Source organism: Pyxicephalus adspersus, chromosome 5 (assembly GCF_032062135.1).
Source record: "Pyxicephalus adspersus chromosome 5, UCB_Pads_2.0, whole genome shotgun sequence".
NCBI classification, from domain to species: domain Eukaryota; kingdom Metazoa; phylum Chordata; class Amphibia; order Anura; family Pyxicephalidae; genus Pyxicephalus; species Pyxicephalus adspersus.
In genome coordinates this window covers 46,372,632-46,389,293 of record NC_092862.1, presented here as the reverse complement: position 1 = coordinate 46,389,293, position 16,662 = coordinate 46,372,632, and the positions used below count along the sequence as shown (strand labels likewise).

General features: G+C 35.6%; 1 protein-coding gene across 6 annotated transcripts in view; it reads left to right on the top strand.

Annotated features, from left to right (window-relative positions):
- Positions 1-16,188, top strand: part of MYOM1 (myomesin 1) — an 85,714-nt gene extending 69,526 nt beyond the window's left edge. For 3 of the 6 annotated variants that reach the window (XM_072411368.1, XM_072411366.1, XM_072411367.1), the window contains 6 exons: positions 1,673-1,728; positions 2,784-2,999; positions 11,966-12,101; positions 13,591-13,620; positions 14,632-14,775; positions 15,929-16,188. In XM_072411368.1, coding sequence (XP_072267469.1) covers positions 1,673-1,728; positions 2,784-2,999; positions 11,966-12,101; positions 13,591-13,620; positions 14,632-14,774 — 581 coding nt within the window. In that variant the 3' untranslated portion in view covers position 14,775; positions 15,929-16,188. Of the gene's footprint in view, positions 1-1,672; positions 1,729-2,783; positions 4,525-11,965; positions 12,102-13,590; positions 13,621-14,631; positions 14,776-15,928 lie in introns of those variants that run through there. The other 3 variants (XM_072411372.1, XM_072411371.1, XM_072411370.1) reach the window with 2 other exon arrangements.
- The last annotated feature ends 474 nt before the right edge of the window (positions 16,189-16,662 follow it).

The following is a 16,662-nucleotide window of genomic DNA, read 5'->3' as shown; positions in this document are numbered from 1 at the left end:
AATCCCTATTTAATGTACAGCGCTGCGTAATATGTTGGCGCTATATAAATCCTGTTTAATAATAATAATAATAATAATAATAAAAAGTCTTGTCTCATTATTTATATATATATTGAACCCTTTCATGGAATGAGTAAGGGGATTTATGTACCTCTGTACTCATTCCCTAGGGTTAAAAATGAAACTCTTATAAGCCTTTATTAAAAATTTGCGGCAAAACGTGTCGTAGGTGTTTGTAATTGATTTTTAGCATTTTAAAAAACGCTTGCAAAAATGCATATAAACGTAGTAGGAGCATTTCTATGTGTTTTCAAATCAGTCTATATAGATTCAGCCTTAATGAAACCTGGGCTCTGAGATTAAGGAGGCTACCACATTGCCAACAAAGGCACCTGTCTGGCTACCATGTTGTTCCAATGGCTCCAGTACTCTTGGAAGAATTTATTGGTATACCAATCAAAAGGTGTGGCTTTGCTCCAATTACCTAATCTGCTTCCTTGTTCTTGATTCATAGCTGAGCAATACTAAACCTGTGGCAATTACTAGTTTTACAAGAGGTCATTAAGGCCAGCACTCATATGGGGTGGACTGAGTTCAGAGGGAGATAAGAGACAGACAGAAGTGTAAAATAAATATCAATTGTATGTGCACCTGTCGTCTCAGCTTTTCTTGATCTTTTCTCACCTAGCTATATTGGAACTCCATCAGCTAGGAACTCATCCAGAAAAAGGAGAGGATCCAACTCCTTATGGTTATTAGTACTTACGCAAACCCCATTATAACAGAAATTATAGAAAGAGATAGACAAAGTTTTTTTTTTTTTTGGCAAAATAATACATTCGTATTTACTTAAGATTAAGATAACAATTACAAGAGCGAACACATATCAGTATAGCTATAATATGAGAATTACAACAATTTTTATAGCTATATTTAAAGCTGTATTTTGGTGTACAGGAACACACATATATGAAGTATTTTGGTGTTTTTAGTCTCATTCACTTGATCACGTAGCTTTCTCTAAAACACTGATGCGTTTCGCCGATTGGCTTCCTCAGAGGACTTTAAAATTTAGTAGTTGATCGCTTGGTCTTATAATATTTGAAGGATGGTTATGAGGAATAAGTGTTTTACTGCACAAGGAATAATAGCAAAGAGTTAATAACTTTTTAGGTGCTGTTGTAACAATGATTCTCAGGGGTGTTAGTAGAAGAAGTAGCTTCCAAATTTTTTTGGGTGTTACTACTGACTCTTTCTGTAATAGCTGGCACTGTAGTTATAGGTTGTACATTCTTAACTATTCTAAGAAGAAAATTCTGATTCATAAACCTTTAGGTCTCTCTTAAACAGGAAAATGTTTTTTGTGCTTTGTGTTGAGGATTTCTATTTACTTGAATTATCCCCCAGATGTGTGTATAACGCCTGCCTCATTGTATTCCGGCATAGATCCAAACAATAGAGTAACATGAGTATATATCATATAACACTGATACTACTTAAGTCAGATTAGTCATTTCTGTTAAAGAGAGCTCCCCGTTGTGCACACTGTGGGAAATTTAAATGATTTATTGAACATGTTCTAATATATATATATATATATATATATATATATATATAGCTTCTCTTTAGTATGTATGTGTGTGAAAAACTATTTTGTTTTCTTTCTTTTTAGATCGCGCAAGAGTGATAGGAGGTTTGCCTGATGTTGTAACTATACAAGAAGGAAAGGTAAAGGAGACATATGGCATAATACTGTATGTGACAATGACTTGTGGTTTTCATGTATGTTTTTTTTTTCATTTTGAAACTGGACCAATGTTTTAGCAAGTCATTGCAACATGGCTATCAAAATAAAAACATTGTAAATTTTGTTTATAAGAATGATATCACAAAATCTTTAGTTCATGATTTCTTTATGGTATCCAATAAAGGCAATCATGTCAAAACTTTTTAAAACAATGCTCCAATAATGCAAAGAAATACAAGATTCTTTTCAAATTCATAAATCACAAATAAGATATTTAGACTGCAGAATGAAGTCTTATATTTAAAGTGTTTTCAGATAAAGTGAAAAAATTATATATTATCCTAGTCTATTACTTTAAATTACCCCCATTAATGCAGACCAGTAATAGAATGGCTTTTTATTATTGAGGGATCATTCATGTAAGGTGTTAAAAATGAGGATAAAAAAAAACAACACAATCGATATTGTCCAAATCATGCAGTTGGGAGAAGTTATAAAAATTGTAAGAGCATTAATAACGTCCTAGTTTTGGTGTAAGCACATAAATAAAAAAAGGTTTTGTTTTTATTTTAGCAATATCATAAATTTAAAAAATAAATTAGATGTATTGCTATGGTTAGTTTCCGTTTCCATGCTTTCACATTATCTTGCACTTCCCTGCCACAAAAACAAATTTCCTCCTTCTTCTCCCATGTGTGAAAGGGCAGAAGAATTATTTGCAACTGATCACAGTATTAGGACAGGGGGCCAGAAAATGGGTTTGGGGCAAAAATAAAAACGTGTGATGATTACATTCTGAACGAGCTCTGCAGACTTTTACCTAACCTAGGTGTACAGTAATAAGGTCCAAGGTTAAATCACAAGAAATAAAATTCTCAGGAAAAAAAAGAACAGACATGAAACTGGCAAGGCCTCAAATGTGCTTTATGTGCCTTATAATATTTTTGAACACCAATTCTGCTTCAGTTTTTTTTATCTTTGAGCGCGAGATATTTGCTTGACAGTATACTAATCCTTTATACTTGCTAACTTCTAGGCACTTAACCTCACATGCAATATCTGGGGAGACCCAGTGCCAGAGGTTACATGGCTGAAGAATGAGAAAGAATTAATTGGAGATGACCACTGCATTCTCAAGTTCGATTCTGGAAAGTATGCCAGCTTTACCATCACCCTGGTCTCCACATCTGACTCTGGCAAATACTGCATCCGGGCAAAGAACAAATATGGCACTGAAACTAATGATTTTACTGTAAGTGTGTTTAATCCAGAGGGTGAAGAAGCAGAGGAGGAGGCTCAGCCTGACACTAAGAAAAAGTAATAGATTAACTTTAAAGAAGGAGAAATTAAGGATGGTAGAATGATGTTTAGTGCTATAAACATGTGCAAGAATGATCTTTTCCCAAATCAATTCTCTGGTCCTACAAGTTTCCACAGGTGCTTACAACAAGACCTTCAAGTAGCCCATCACACTGAATATGTTACATGTTGTGAATGTAACCAACATTGACCAAAGGATTGATTTGAAAAAAAGATAATGTATGTGATTGACTCCACTCCTTTAACCTACCTCACTACATTAAAACATATTTGGAGCTGCGTGAAGTATATTTTTACATATATACTGTGAGAAGAGCCATTTTGTGCCCTGAGCCAATATTTATCATTACCCAGTCAAGTAGCACAAATTGAAGACAATGGTGTTTGTAAAATCCTTTAGCAAGGTACCCCTAGCTTGTGGATTAATAGGCAAAATGGGTATTTCAATAAATAAATACACACCAAAAAACAGATTTTTATTATGAATAGATCCATAATTTCAGTAGCCCAGTTAGTGAGCATCTAATAAACATGGACTTCTGTTGTTTTCATTGAGTAATATCAGTCACAATTATACAATTAGGTTACCCCATATTTATAAAAGATCAATAACAGTAAATTCTTTATCTTATCATAAACATTATTGGCATGCTTCATTTCATAATTTCAAAGGATGATTTAATTATGCTTCACCATTGGCCCTTTTTTCTTCCAACATGCTTTAGAGCCACAGATGTATATAGGTGTTCAATGTATTTATAACTGAAATTATTTCACTTATGGCATGATGATTTATTGTAGTGGAATAGATAGACGATAGTGTGGTGGTAAAAAATTATAAAGAAGTGAAAAGGGTTTGCTGTAGAAGAGGTAGGTTCTCCAACTTTATCCAAATCCCACCAAGGGGTAAACCATGGTTTCAAAAATTGTGTCTCAATGCTACTAACCCTCTATGGTGGAAAATATGGGTATTTACACATGCAAAATGGAGCTAGAAATTTTGAGGACATGAGCCACTAGAGGCTGGTTGAAAGAGAAATAAATAGGACTGAAGATGTCCTTTTAGCCTCTAACTACAGAGCAGATTTATAAGGATCCTCCATCTAAAAACATGAACACTGGCTGCTATGTCTCTCTCATGATCCTTATAATACAACTTCATTACAGTCATTGTAAGACACAAGATGAGGTGGGTGAAAGAACTGGAGTAGGGTGAAAGCTAGTGTCTATGTATTACTCAGGCAGTACACACCTGAGAAAACTTTGGAAAGTTAGATTATGTGAAATCTGTAGAACTACTCAGCTGTGTAGAACCATGCCGTACTGTAATACCACCACTGCTATATGTTGTCCATTACTGTTCATGTTCATTTCGGTTTACTGTAGGGAATACAAACTGTATGTGTCTGCTTACCGTTCACTAATAAACAGAGCACATCTTTTCATCTCTACCTCCACCTTCGTTTCACTGTGTGTTTTTCTTTTAATCACCACATTCTTCTTAAAGATGTAACAGCTTTTAGGGTCACTATCCTGCTCATCCCCACTGTTACACTGATATGATAATTGTCACATCTTCATTTCTAGCCACATATATTATCACCATAATTTATATCAGAGCCACACGGAGCTGGCAAGTTTACAGCACTGCAATCATATTTTCATATCTATATTTTCAAGTCACAATTTCACATCCTAATATCAACCGGCACATTTACCTTATAACATCTTCACTGCTATAAAAAAAGGTCATTGCTCCTAAGCTTGAAGTAACAATGCTGAAAGAGGAGAACGGACAAAAAGTAACCAGGTATGTAAACTGTTATCAGTATATTGTACTTCTGTGCCTTTCCCTGCATTAAAACAGAATCAGAGTTGGTTTTCCATGTGGATCCCCGTTAAAGATTGCAGGCCTCTTTTGCTGGCCGTAGTCTTCAAAAAGATTTCCGGAAGGTGGTGGAGACAACAATGCGTATATATGTTATGAGCAACTATGGCCTTTACACAAATACCGTAACTTGGACTTACTGGTATAATGATTCATCTATTTCTGCATTTAATGTAAACAAATAGATAAACTCCCCAACCAACACCCCCCCCCCCCCCCCCCCTGCCACCACCACCACCTTTCCCATCATTGCTTTTTATCCTAATGAGTGTAGTGACGTACTAGTAAGGTACAGCCATTGAATAAAGACTGGATGACTAGTTAAAAAAAGAAAGGGTAGGTTTTATAACAGAATATTGTGTTGGTAATTCATGGTTATATGACTATACAAAGAGGTTTGGATATTTTGAACATTTAGGACATGAAACAATATAATTTCTGTTCATGCCTGTTTTATTTGTAATGTTCACATTTTTAACCCTGCTCACTATGTAGGAGAATTGTTATATAGTCATACATACTATCTAAGGTTTTGTTTAGGTTGTACATAAAGTATGATTTTGGGCTAACTACATTAGGCCTATATATGCATATACATGTAGTAGATCCACTATAGGCACCCATTAAGGAACCCTTCAAATTGTCAAACTGATCTCATACACAAGCAGAATGCAGCCTAATTTACACTTCATTTGTCCATTTAGACGTTCTATATGTTAGTAACACTTTCATATCCACCAATCACGTTCACTGATAAATAAATAGATATTGGTTTGACAAGACATTCAACTTCTAAAGTGCATGTCAAATGTATATAAAAAGTACCTAACACTCATCAAAGTATTACCAGTATGAAGTACAATGTACAAAACCAAACAGATATGAAAACATCAAATTACTCACCTTTGCATTTTTTAAGCAATACTTCACAAATTATTACTACAGTACAATATTATAAAACCACAAACAACAATAGGCTAAGGATATCAATTTCAGTTTTCATAGCAGTCAAGCTAACATTAACCCCCACCCTGTAAATGATTTCTTCTGTCTGCTGAAATTCAAGTCTTTCATGAATAAGTAATTAGTGTACTTCAAATGAAACAGCCCTAGAATGGGCAACAGGGATGTAAAGAATCAACAGGGATGGTGTCTGGATCTTGGTAAGTACAAAACTTTGAAAGATCTGATAGGTTAGAATATGTTATGTAATGCTGCATGTCTCTTTTTGCCCATTTGGTTGGGTTGGTAGCCCATTTATAAGTATTTGGTTATCATAACCCTAATAAGACATGTTAATGTTTCACATAACACTTGCAGACACATAAATAGAATAGCAAAGTGAGAATAGCCCCAACAGTGCTAGAAAGGGAAGGAGGGAAAAACTGACCGATAATTTTTCCAAAATGTCATCTTTGCTTTTTTTTCTGCTCAAAAAAACATAATACTCCTTTTATTTTGTATCTGGCATCTGTATTACAATAGCTGGCTGCTGTGGACAATATGACGATTTTTGTGCTTCAGTTTTAATTTGTAATAAAAAGACTTGATGTAACTATAGTTAAAGTTGAAAACTTTACATATATAATATTGGTGGTTGGTGTTGTGGAATTAATGGTACGGGGAGCAGGCTATGAAGGGTGGTGTTTAAATTATAACTCAACTGAAAAAGTTTTCTATGGTACATTGAGCATTTAAACTAATAAAGCTCAGCTAAACTAAAAAGTCACCAGGAGGTAGAGATTTTTTTTTGCAGAAGAGACATACAACATTTTTTCACTGACTCCTGGATACTTTTTGATTCATTTTTTATTCACTGGGCACAGCGCATGCGAGTTACATGATCAGTGGCTGTTCAATGGCTGAAAAGGATTATGGTGGACCCTGTACAGTCAATGACGAAAATAGTGGCATCGGGGGATGCAGCGGTGATAGGATATTGCAGGTACTTAAAAAAATAAGTGTATTCCGTAACTGACAAGTATACAGTGGCAAACGGTCACCCACCCCAACAATAGATTAGTTCCTCTTTACCTGTGTCTAAACAGTACCTTAAAAATAACATTTTGATAAAAAAAAATCTAAAAGACCTATTACTAAGGCAGTAATATCAGTAATCTTGGGATTTGCTTACAGTTTTACATATTGGTGGCCCTGTCTCTACCTAGATGGCCGCCTCTACACAGAGACCCAGTGAAAAACAAGGCATAGTAAGTTAGTAATGGGGAACGGATTAGCTGCAGAACTACAGGAAATTCGAGCCATTGGTATTTTGCCCTCTGCCTTCCTTTCTATTTTCAAAACTGTTGATACAGTAAATTTCTGGTTTAAGAGAATTAATGTAAGCAATACTACAAAAACCAAAGGAGTATTACGCTTTAGGCCTGCAGTTCCCTGCATTCACATAGCATGTGATATAAATGGATATTAGACATTGCATAGAGAGCAAAGACTGATATTCTCACTTATGTGTTGCACTGCAGTGTGTTATGTCAGTGCACACATTTCTGTCCAGTGTAATAAATTGAGTCAGGGTAACAATGGATATTGGCGCAGGTGACTGTGCATTGCAGTATAATTCACAGCAACAAACTTTCCTATAGTGGAATGGATTGCAAATCATACCAACAAAGATGTCAGGCAAGATCTTAAAAGAACTGACACTTCAAATTTTGTGGGACAGCTACTCTTGTGTCAGGGCTTGCAGATGGGTATCACTTTGTTTAAAGAAACAGAAGGGTTCAATGAACAATGTCAGAGGACCTCTGTACAGATATCAGATTTTTCCCACAACGTCTCAGGTGAAAATAATTTGACGTGTGTACACAGCCCTAACATTGTCCACCTACTCCATCACTTTGCTTTCTCTGACCCCATGACAGGTATGTCTTACTTTATTGTAGCATTTAGAAAACAGTATTTTGTAAATTTGGGCACCCCAAACCAGTCTTCTGACTACCATGCTGTTCGGGAGATCAGGTGAGCATAAGGCTCAAAGAAGAGCTAAACTATAAAACTGCTTGTAACTGTACTGTAAGTAACAAATGTCATACATGTCTGAAAACTCTGTGCATGTGCTGTCAATCGTTCCCTCAACTATACAGAAAAAGGAACAATATTGTCACTGTGTGTGCAGCAATTCCAAAAAGTTAAATTTTAGAGAACGATAATGTTAGTTTTCGTCCAATGGGTTCCATTATGGATAGGTAGGGCAGATGTCACTTTGCCTAATGTTCCAACTGCAGATCACATAGGTGGGTAGTTGGACTATATTGGGTGGTGAGATACCTGCCTGTCCCTGATCAAGACACCACTCCCTAGAGACTGCCCTGAACTTTTTGACTCTGACAGGTGGTTATTGTGCAAACATCATGAAAAATCTGTGCAATTGCAAGTTCACAGATGCTTTTATTACCTTTAAAACTGTTGGTGTATAGTCATTACCTAATGATTTACTAGAGCTGAATAATACAGTGACTCAGAAAGACAAATATTTGTTTTTCTCCCGTATTGTAGAATGTACCAATTATTTTGTCTTCTCTTTGATGAACTGTGAACTCAAACCAAGTGCCAGCATTCTAAACTATAAAAAATATAAAAATGTTATCTGTTTTCACTCCACATTTGTATTGGAACTTTTATTATATGGTAAATTAGAAAGCTGATGGTGTCTTGGTTGTAAACTAGTCATTTTCTACTACAGGTAGTCCCCGGGTTACATACGAGATAGGGACTGTAGGTTTGTTGTTAAGCTGAATTTGTATGTAAGTCAGAACAGGAACATTATTTTAATACATGCAATTAGGAAAGAAGTTTGTCTCAACATATTATTAGGCAGCATGGTGTTAGTTACTGTGTAAAATCCTCACTGTGAGTTATTCACAAACAAAGAAGGAAAAAAAAACTTTGGAGCCTAGACATTCATTAACTTCTGGAGCAAGCTGTGCTTTGATATGCAGAAAGAAACAACTGCAGAGTTTGTCTTGGTCATTAAAGAGTTACAAGATGTAGCAGCTCAGTCCTTAAGATCACCCACAACCTCAGCTGTGTTTAGCAAACGATTTCTTCTGCAAGTCATGCAAACTCCCCCCCCCCCCATCAAGCCTGCATCCTGCACATCAGCAGCAGGGAAGTCCCATTTGTATCTAGCAGTCATCCTTATGTTGGATGTCCTTAATTTAGGGACTACCAGCATATACTTTTCCCCATTTTTGGGGTGTTACTATAGTTGATAGGTATGTCACATTCAGCACTGTGCATCCAGAACAGAGCTTGATGAATTAGAATTCTTACCATTACTTCAGCTTCCTATTCTGTAAAACAAAGCCCTTAGCATGAATCAATGGGCATGGCATTTTTTTCTGTTAATTGGTAACAATTGTATTGAATTGAAACCACTTTTTGCTTAGCAATTGAAAATTTAAAGATTCAATGGTGAAAATGATAATGGTAATACTGATCATATATTTAACAAATAGGTTGCACAATGAATACTTAGGATTGATAGAAGGATTATTTAAATTGATTGTGATTATGATCATAATACTAATAGAAATGAATAGCGAGAAAAAATAGTAAATTGTACGCCTAGCATTATCCGAAACAGAGTTACCAGCTCAGCTCTTAAAGTGCTAACCTATTTAGATTAAACCAGTGACTTGCATAAAATAAGCAATAATTCCTATGTATAGCAATTATTAGAATGAATTAGCAGACCTGCCTTAAAATTCTGTATTTAGCTATATGATTAGATCAATCTGATCTGCACCCAGATACTGGTACATAAAACTACTCTTTCCTAGCCAAGTTTAGATATTTATGCCTAGGACTAGGACCACATTCCAGATAGGTCATCTAGTGATATCCAGTGGTGCTGTAGCAGTGAAATGAACAATAACATTTTCCCCAATCCAGAGAACCTAACTATAAACTGTGATATATTGTAGTAAAAACAACAGTCTGTGATGGATACATTTTTAAAAATACAAGGAGCCATACAACCAATACAAATTTGGTACATAGATAAAGAAATGGAGCCTGGAATAAGTCATATTTTTCTTACAAGTACAGAAATTCTCAAAAAGCCCAGACTTGGTCAAAACAGCCTAACATTGTCCTTATGCAGCCAGGTCAGGAGATGGTTCTCTAACACTTAGAATGTAGAAAACATTGTAGAAAAAATGGTTTAAATTTTTTAAATAATTGTTTTTATCCTCAATGTACATACATTTTTTAGAAGACTAAGCAAAGTAGGCATCGGTACACATTGCAATATTTATAACATGAAATAATCCATTAATAATTCAGTGTGATATTATATCAAGGATGAAGCTGTTGGGATATTTCTCTGCCAGCTTTGCACAATGGCAAGGAATAGTCTGTCTCCATGAATAAAACCTAAGAAACCTCTGCCCATCAATATAATATAACAATAAATATAAATGAAATGTAAAAAATAGTTTTATTCCAAATGCATGCTGGTTGAAATTGGCTATTCTTGGTTTTGATATCCTTAACATATTTACTTTTATTATTTTTATTGTTAGCACAGAAATGCATCACACATATTGTTTTCTGTGTAAAAGCAGAATGACAGTCTGGCATAAAATACAAAAACAAATCTCTCCCACCTTTTTATTGCCCATACAGTTATCCTACATGCATTTTCCTAAAGTAGTCTGTAAAGTAATATAATACATGTAAAGCACACAATCCCCCCATATCATAGTACATTAGTGTTGATAGCAGCCTTTACGCAAGACTTAAGCTACGTACACGCGTCCAATGGTTCTCGCCCGATAATCAGCTCAGGGCTGATATTGGGCGGAATCTGGTGTGTGTACAGCCCCCGCCGCACATCGTCCAAACAACCGTCCTGGCTGATCCACGGACGATGAACGATGATCCTAATGAAAGGAAAGGAGTGCGCAGTAGGGTGCTGCTCTGTCGTTCTCCTACTCCCCTCTCCATAGAGCAGAATGGTGCTGTATTTACAGCACTCTTTCATGCATCGTGTAGCCCTTTGTCATTGGAAAGGATCGTGAAAGATTCTTTCCAACGACAATAATTGCACGTGTGTATGCGGCTTAAGTCAGCGGAAAAGCTGTACCTGTGAGTAAGGAAGTATTTTGCTGGTTAAGAATAATTCACCTATCAGGTAGAATTATCTTACTTTGTTCAGCAATTAGAAGCTTATCTCCTGCTCATCAAAGCAAAAATCTCTTTACAGTGGGAGAGCACAGCTCAGGTAGGTACAGACTTCAGACAATAGTAAAAGTAAGTCAAGTAACCATTCAAGGTATGTATTTTTAGACAAGGCTCTTCTCCGAGAAGTTATACTGGTATTACAAATCTAGTAGAGAAGAGATAAAATAGTAACTCCAATTTTACTTTAAAGGTTTTAGTTGTATAGCTTTCACAAAAAAAGAAAACATTACCTTGCAATGACTGCTTGGAATAAAGTATGTTTGCATGTCTGCAGGCACCAATCATCCATGTGTACAATCAGCATGTCACTTCAGTGTAATCTCCTCACACCGTATTTCTTTATTTTTTTATACTTGCTTTCACTTGTTACTACCATGTCTTCCGGTTGCTTCTACATTTTTCCTTACCAGTGATGAAATATAGACCTTTACATGTGTTATTTGCTCCATTGCTGCGCATGCTGGTAATATAACTTCCATAGTAATAAAACTGGCTTTAAAATATCATTATAGACTTGAAGCAAATTTTGAACATGCAAAAAAGTATCTTTAAATATATGGTTTTATATCAGTAACCAGACATTTGCATAAACAGTGCTATGGACGCTTCCTGGGTGAAGGCTGATTTGTTAGTTTTGCTTAGAATACTTGATCCTTTTCCAGCTCCTGATTTCACCTGCCTGAGATAATGACTTTATTTTTTATTCATTTCCACTGTAGTCTTTCCAAAGCCAGCTTTTAATAACCAGCCATAAAAGCCCCAATGTAACGTATAATGCTAATATTCTTCCTTTGCTGCCACAGCTGATAGTGACACATGTGATGGGTGAGCTTGGAATGGCAATGTATGTTGCTGACGCCACAGGACAGGTCATTGAAACGGTGACACCAGGAAAAAAGAAAGAGGAACCTGCACCAAAGTCAAAAGGGGGGGTAAAAGGTAAGATGTTCAGTTGAAATAATATACTAAAAACCTTATGGACCATATAAAACAATAATAATGATCCCTGAATACTAATCTATATGACATGATGTTTGAGATATTCTGACAAAGCAAGATAGGATTATATAAATAAGTTTTTTATATATATTTTATATTTATATTAGTTTTATATATATATTTTATATAAAAAAAATATATATAAATAAAAAAGTTTAATCATGGAATCAGTCTCATGATACATAGCACTTCCATATCACTGAAGGATAAGTCTTAAACCCAACACACTCTTTTATGGGGATATTTGCACTACAATACAGTGCTGCTATGTATAACGAAGAAACAATTCTTGCTGCAGTTTGGGGACATGATATAGGGAATACAAAAAGGCAGCCAAATGCCCAAATTAAGTAATGCATATGGCAGAACAGCTACTCATTATAAGTAAAAGGCCTAGCACTGACAGCCTGCAAGGAATTGTGATGTTATTGGCAGGATCTCTGTGTAAGGAACTTTTTTTCAGAATATAATCACCTGTCCAACATGTACTGTATATTAACAGGAACAATGAATTTCTCTTATTTGCTTTCTGTCACATTTTCCATATTCATTTTGAAACTTTTTGTTATATCTGGAGAATATAGGAAAAGGTAGATCTTGTCAAAATGTAGATGCTGTGCCCTTTCCAAACCTCATGGGTCCCCTCCTAGAGCTTATCTTGGATTACAGTATAATTAGTTTATGTTATAGAGATCTGAGCATAGAAGTGGTTGAATGGTTTAGAAAAAGACGTTAATAGGGGTATAATAATACGCCTTGCCTTGATATATACCTAAAGTGGACCTATCATCACATTTTTAACCTTAGGCAAAAGGGTAGCTTTCCTCAAACTTTTTTTTAGGGGAAAAATATAGCCTCCTGTGATACTTGTCTCTCATTTCCCAGGAGGCTGTGGGGTGCTTCCCCTGTGCATGCCCCAACTCGTGTATGCATCATCAAGGGTCTTTCCTCTAATGTAAAAAAAACTGCTTGATCCTACTCATGCGCAGTGAGATCAACACTCCTTTTTTACATTTGGAGAAAGACTCGTCATCTGATCTTACGCTTTTTGGAGGAATGAAGATGGGGGCGCTGGAGAGAATGGCGAGCCCCAGAAGAAGGAGGAGGGAAGTCAAGGTAGTGTGGGGCCAGTTTGCATGTTTGTAGATGGATTGAGAGCTTTTCACAATGAAGAGTAAGTAAATTTGTGTTTAGTGAAAGTAAACTGAATACAATAATACTAAACAAACAGATTTATGGGTTTATGCAGAAAGTGTGTCCTATTGGGACTGGCTAGTAATACAGTATTAATATAGCTACAGAGCATGATCATTTTTACAGCTTTTTAAATCATTCCTTATGTAACAATAGAAATAAAAAGGTTTGCATTGCATTTAGGATAGTGGTTATAATACTACATATATACATCTAATTTACATATACTTTGCAGGCAAACAACCCAAGAAAGAAGAAGATAAAGGTAGGATGTGTATACAGCAAATAACAACATTTTTAAACTTTTGTCTTAGGGATAGTACAATATATATGACTACACACAGTGTTCCTACATGGGGGAATTTTGATCTAAATTTTCTGTTATTATTCTGTACTTTCCAGATTAGACTTAAGCTACGTACACACGTCAAATTTTTCTCGCCCGATAATCGGCATCGGCCATATATCGGGCTAGAATCTGAGGTGTGTACAGCCCAGGTCGTTCATCGTCCGTGGATCCGTCCTGGCAGATCCGTGGACGATGAACGATGAGCGATCCTAATGCAAGAGAAGGGGGCGAGCGCGCAGCAGGGTGCCGCTCCGTCGCTCTCCCCTTCCCCTCTCCATAGAGCAGAACGTTGCTGTATGTACAGCACTCATTCATGCATCTTGCGGTTCTTATCGTTGGAAAGGATCGTGAAAGATCCTTTCCAACGACAAGAATTGCACGTGTGTATGCAGCTTTTTACATACAATCTTGTGACACAATCTTGTGACAATCTCATGTACATAGATTTTGAACAGTTTCATTAGGAAACCAACAACATAACTGGGGGTGCAGTAGGTCCAAAATAAATTTCACAATTGCTTGTGATGTTTGTTCATATACCAGGATAGCCAACATGGGTCGGTATTGCTCTAAGGCGGTAATAGGATGTTGCTCTACATATCAGTAGAATGGTTCCCTATGTCAGCTGAAGTACAAATCACATTATTCTGATCAAATTCTCTGAACTATTGTCAGGTGTAGTCCGTACCTAATATTGTTTATGATCTCATTTTACCTGGATGTTCACTGAAGGTTATTAAAGGCATTCACGTGTATAAAAAGTGTCATATAGGGTCTATAAATACATGACAAAATGTACCAGAGAAACTAGTCATTATATTATCCTGCATAATATCACATTTGTTAGATTTTTAGACTAGGTTATTAGGATACAATACATTTATAAAGCTAGTATGCCACTAACTGATCGACTTTTTATGACAACAGATCTTGTAAGGCCTCGTGTGGAAGAGATTGTGGCAGTAGAGGAAACTCCTGGTCCTGATGAAATCCCTATTGTGGAAGAACCTGATGATGACACACAGCACGTTCTGGAAGTAACAAAACCAGAAAAACAGCTTAGGAAGTGATGTGTGTACTGAATATGTTTGTACATTTGTAAATGTTCATTTGTTTACACAAATGCAGTATCTTATATTATTTGGTACACTACTGGCCCATACCAGGATAGCAAAATGCAGCTTTTATATATTCTACCTATATAGTATTTAAATGACAATCTTTACTTAAACTTACTTTTTTGGAAACATTTTAGCAAATTGTAGTTCATCTATATAGAGTAATGATATAATTTATAGTGAATGTACGCCATATCTACTGATGATGAAAATGAAATTATTGTTTCACAATAGGCATACAATTGATTTATTCAAACCAGCAAAGGTGATAATTTGTACCTGGTTCAGGGGCTGTTCAACCACCTTTGAAAGCCATTCCGAATATTTATCTTCCGTAATGACCACTTGAACAATGCAGCAATTGAGTAATTCGAGTCTGGGCTAAATTGTAAGAGAGGCAGGTCTTAAAGTATACTAGTTATTAGAGAAATACGGGAGCTACCATTGTAATTGTTACCTACGAGTTTCAATATGCTTTCAGTTCTTGATTTGAAATAATTATTTAGATCTCGGAGATCAGAAAAAGTCTGGTAGTAACCAAATGTCCTCCACTCTTTTTTGGTAAAATAGGATTTGCTTCAAAATAAATTGTGTTTTAGGAATGAATAAAAATAAAATATATTTGCATCAGTGAGCTAAATGAATTTTGCTCACAACACAAGCTATAGCATTCATGTTGTCATAGAATCTACATTATTAACGATTTTTTAGCTTGAGGCAGGGAAATTTATTGTAGCATATATTAAATCATATTTTATATATGGAATTCTGGAAAAATAACTAATATTACCATCTTGGAAGGCATTTTTCCAAACCAAAAAATAAAAAATAATATTAAAATAAAATAAATAGAAGTCCCATTCTTGACATCAATTTGCTGTAGTATAATATGCTTTTAAATGGAAACTATACATGTGTTATGATGAACATTGCATAGGAGTGAATGGGCCATCATGCAGAATCCTAGGCAATCATTAAAGCAATGTTTGGATTATAGTTCTACTTTGAATATGAATACTTTTGATTCAGAAATATATATAGTGTGCAGTATGTGCATGTAAGGGATAATGTGGCTCATTTTCTTTTTTTTTTTTTTTTGCTTGCAGAACATGTAAGGAACGAGCCCGGGTCTTATCTTCTATTCAGCATTATTATATTGTGTTTTTTCTGTAGCAAGCCACTACAATGGAAGAATATTCTGTACACAGATTTTAGAACACCTTTCTTTTTAGTGTTTACCAACCAAAAGTTTGAGTAATCATTATATATTTGGATTATTTCACGCTTAAATATCCAGTTCCATGTTTAATCACAATGTTTTCTATATGTATTTTAGTAACTGCCCTATATAAATATTTGATGTGTTTTTTTGATGGTGAGTTATTTTCTTAATAATAACATGTATTAAAATTCAGAAATCAATTGTACCACAAAAAAAAAAAAAAAAAAAAAATCTGTTTTTGAATTGAATGTACCCGCAGATGTTGATGTTTCATTCTGGGGTATATTATAGTAGGGTTTACCTGAAAGTTATTTCAAGGAGTTTCCTTTGCTAGAGAAACAGGTCTAAAAACACTGATTAAAATGATAGATAAAAGGTAAATAACCCGCTTTCCCTGAAGAAAGCAATGGTCCAGCCTCTTTTCTGTGCCATTCATCTCTCCAAAACCATAGGCACCAGATTGGATGATCTATACCAGTGATCGCCAACCTTTTGGACGTCACAGACCACTAATTTCACCGACTCTGGACCGCCCATGCCCGTGTGTCACTAAAAGGGGAAGAAGCTTCCCCCAGAGTGATGTCATGATGCTAGAACCCGCCCACTTTCCCAGGTCTG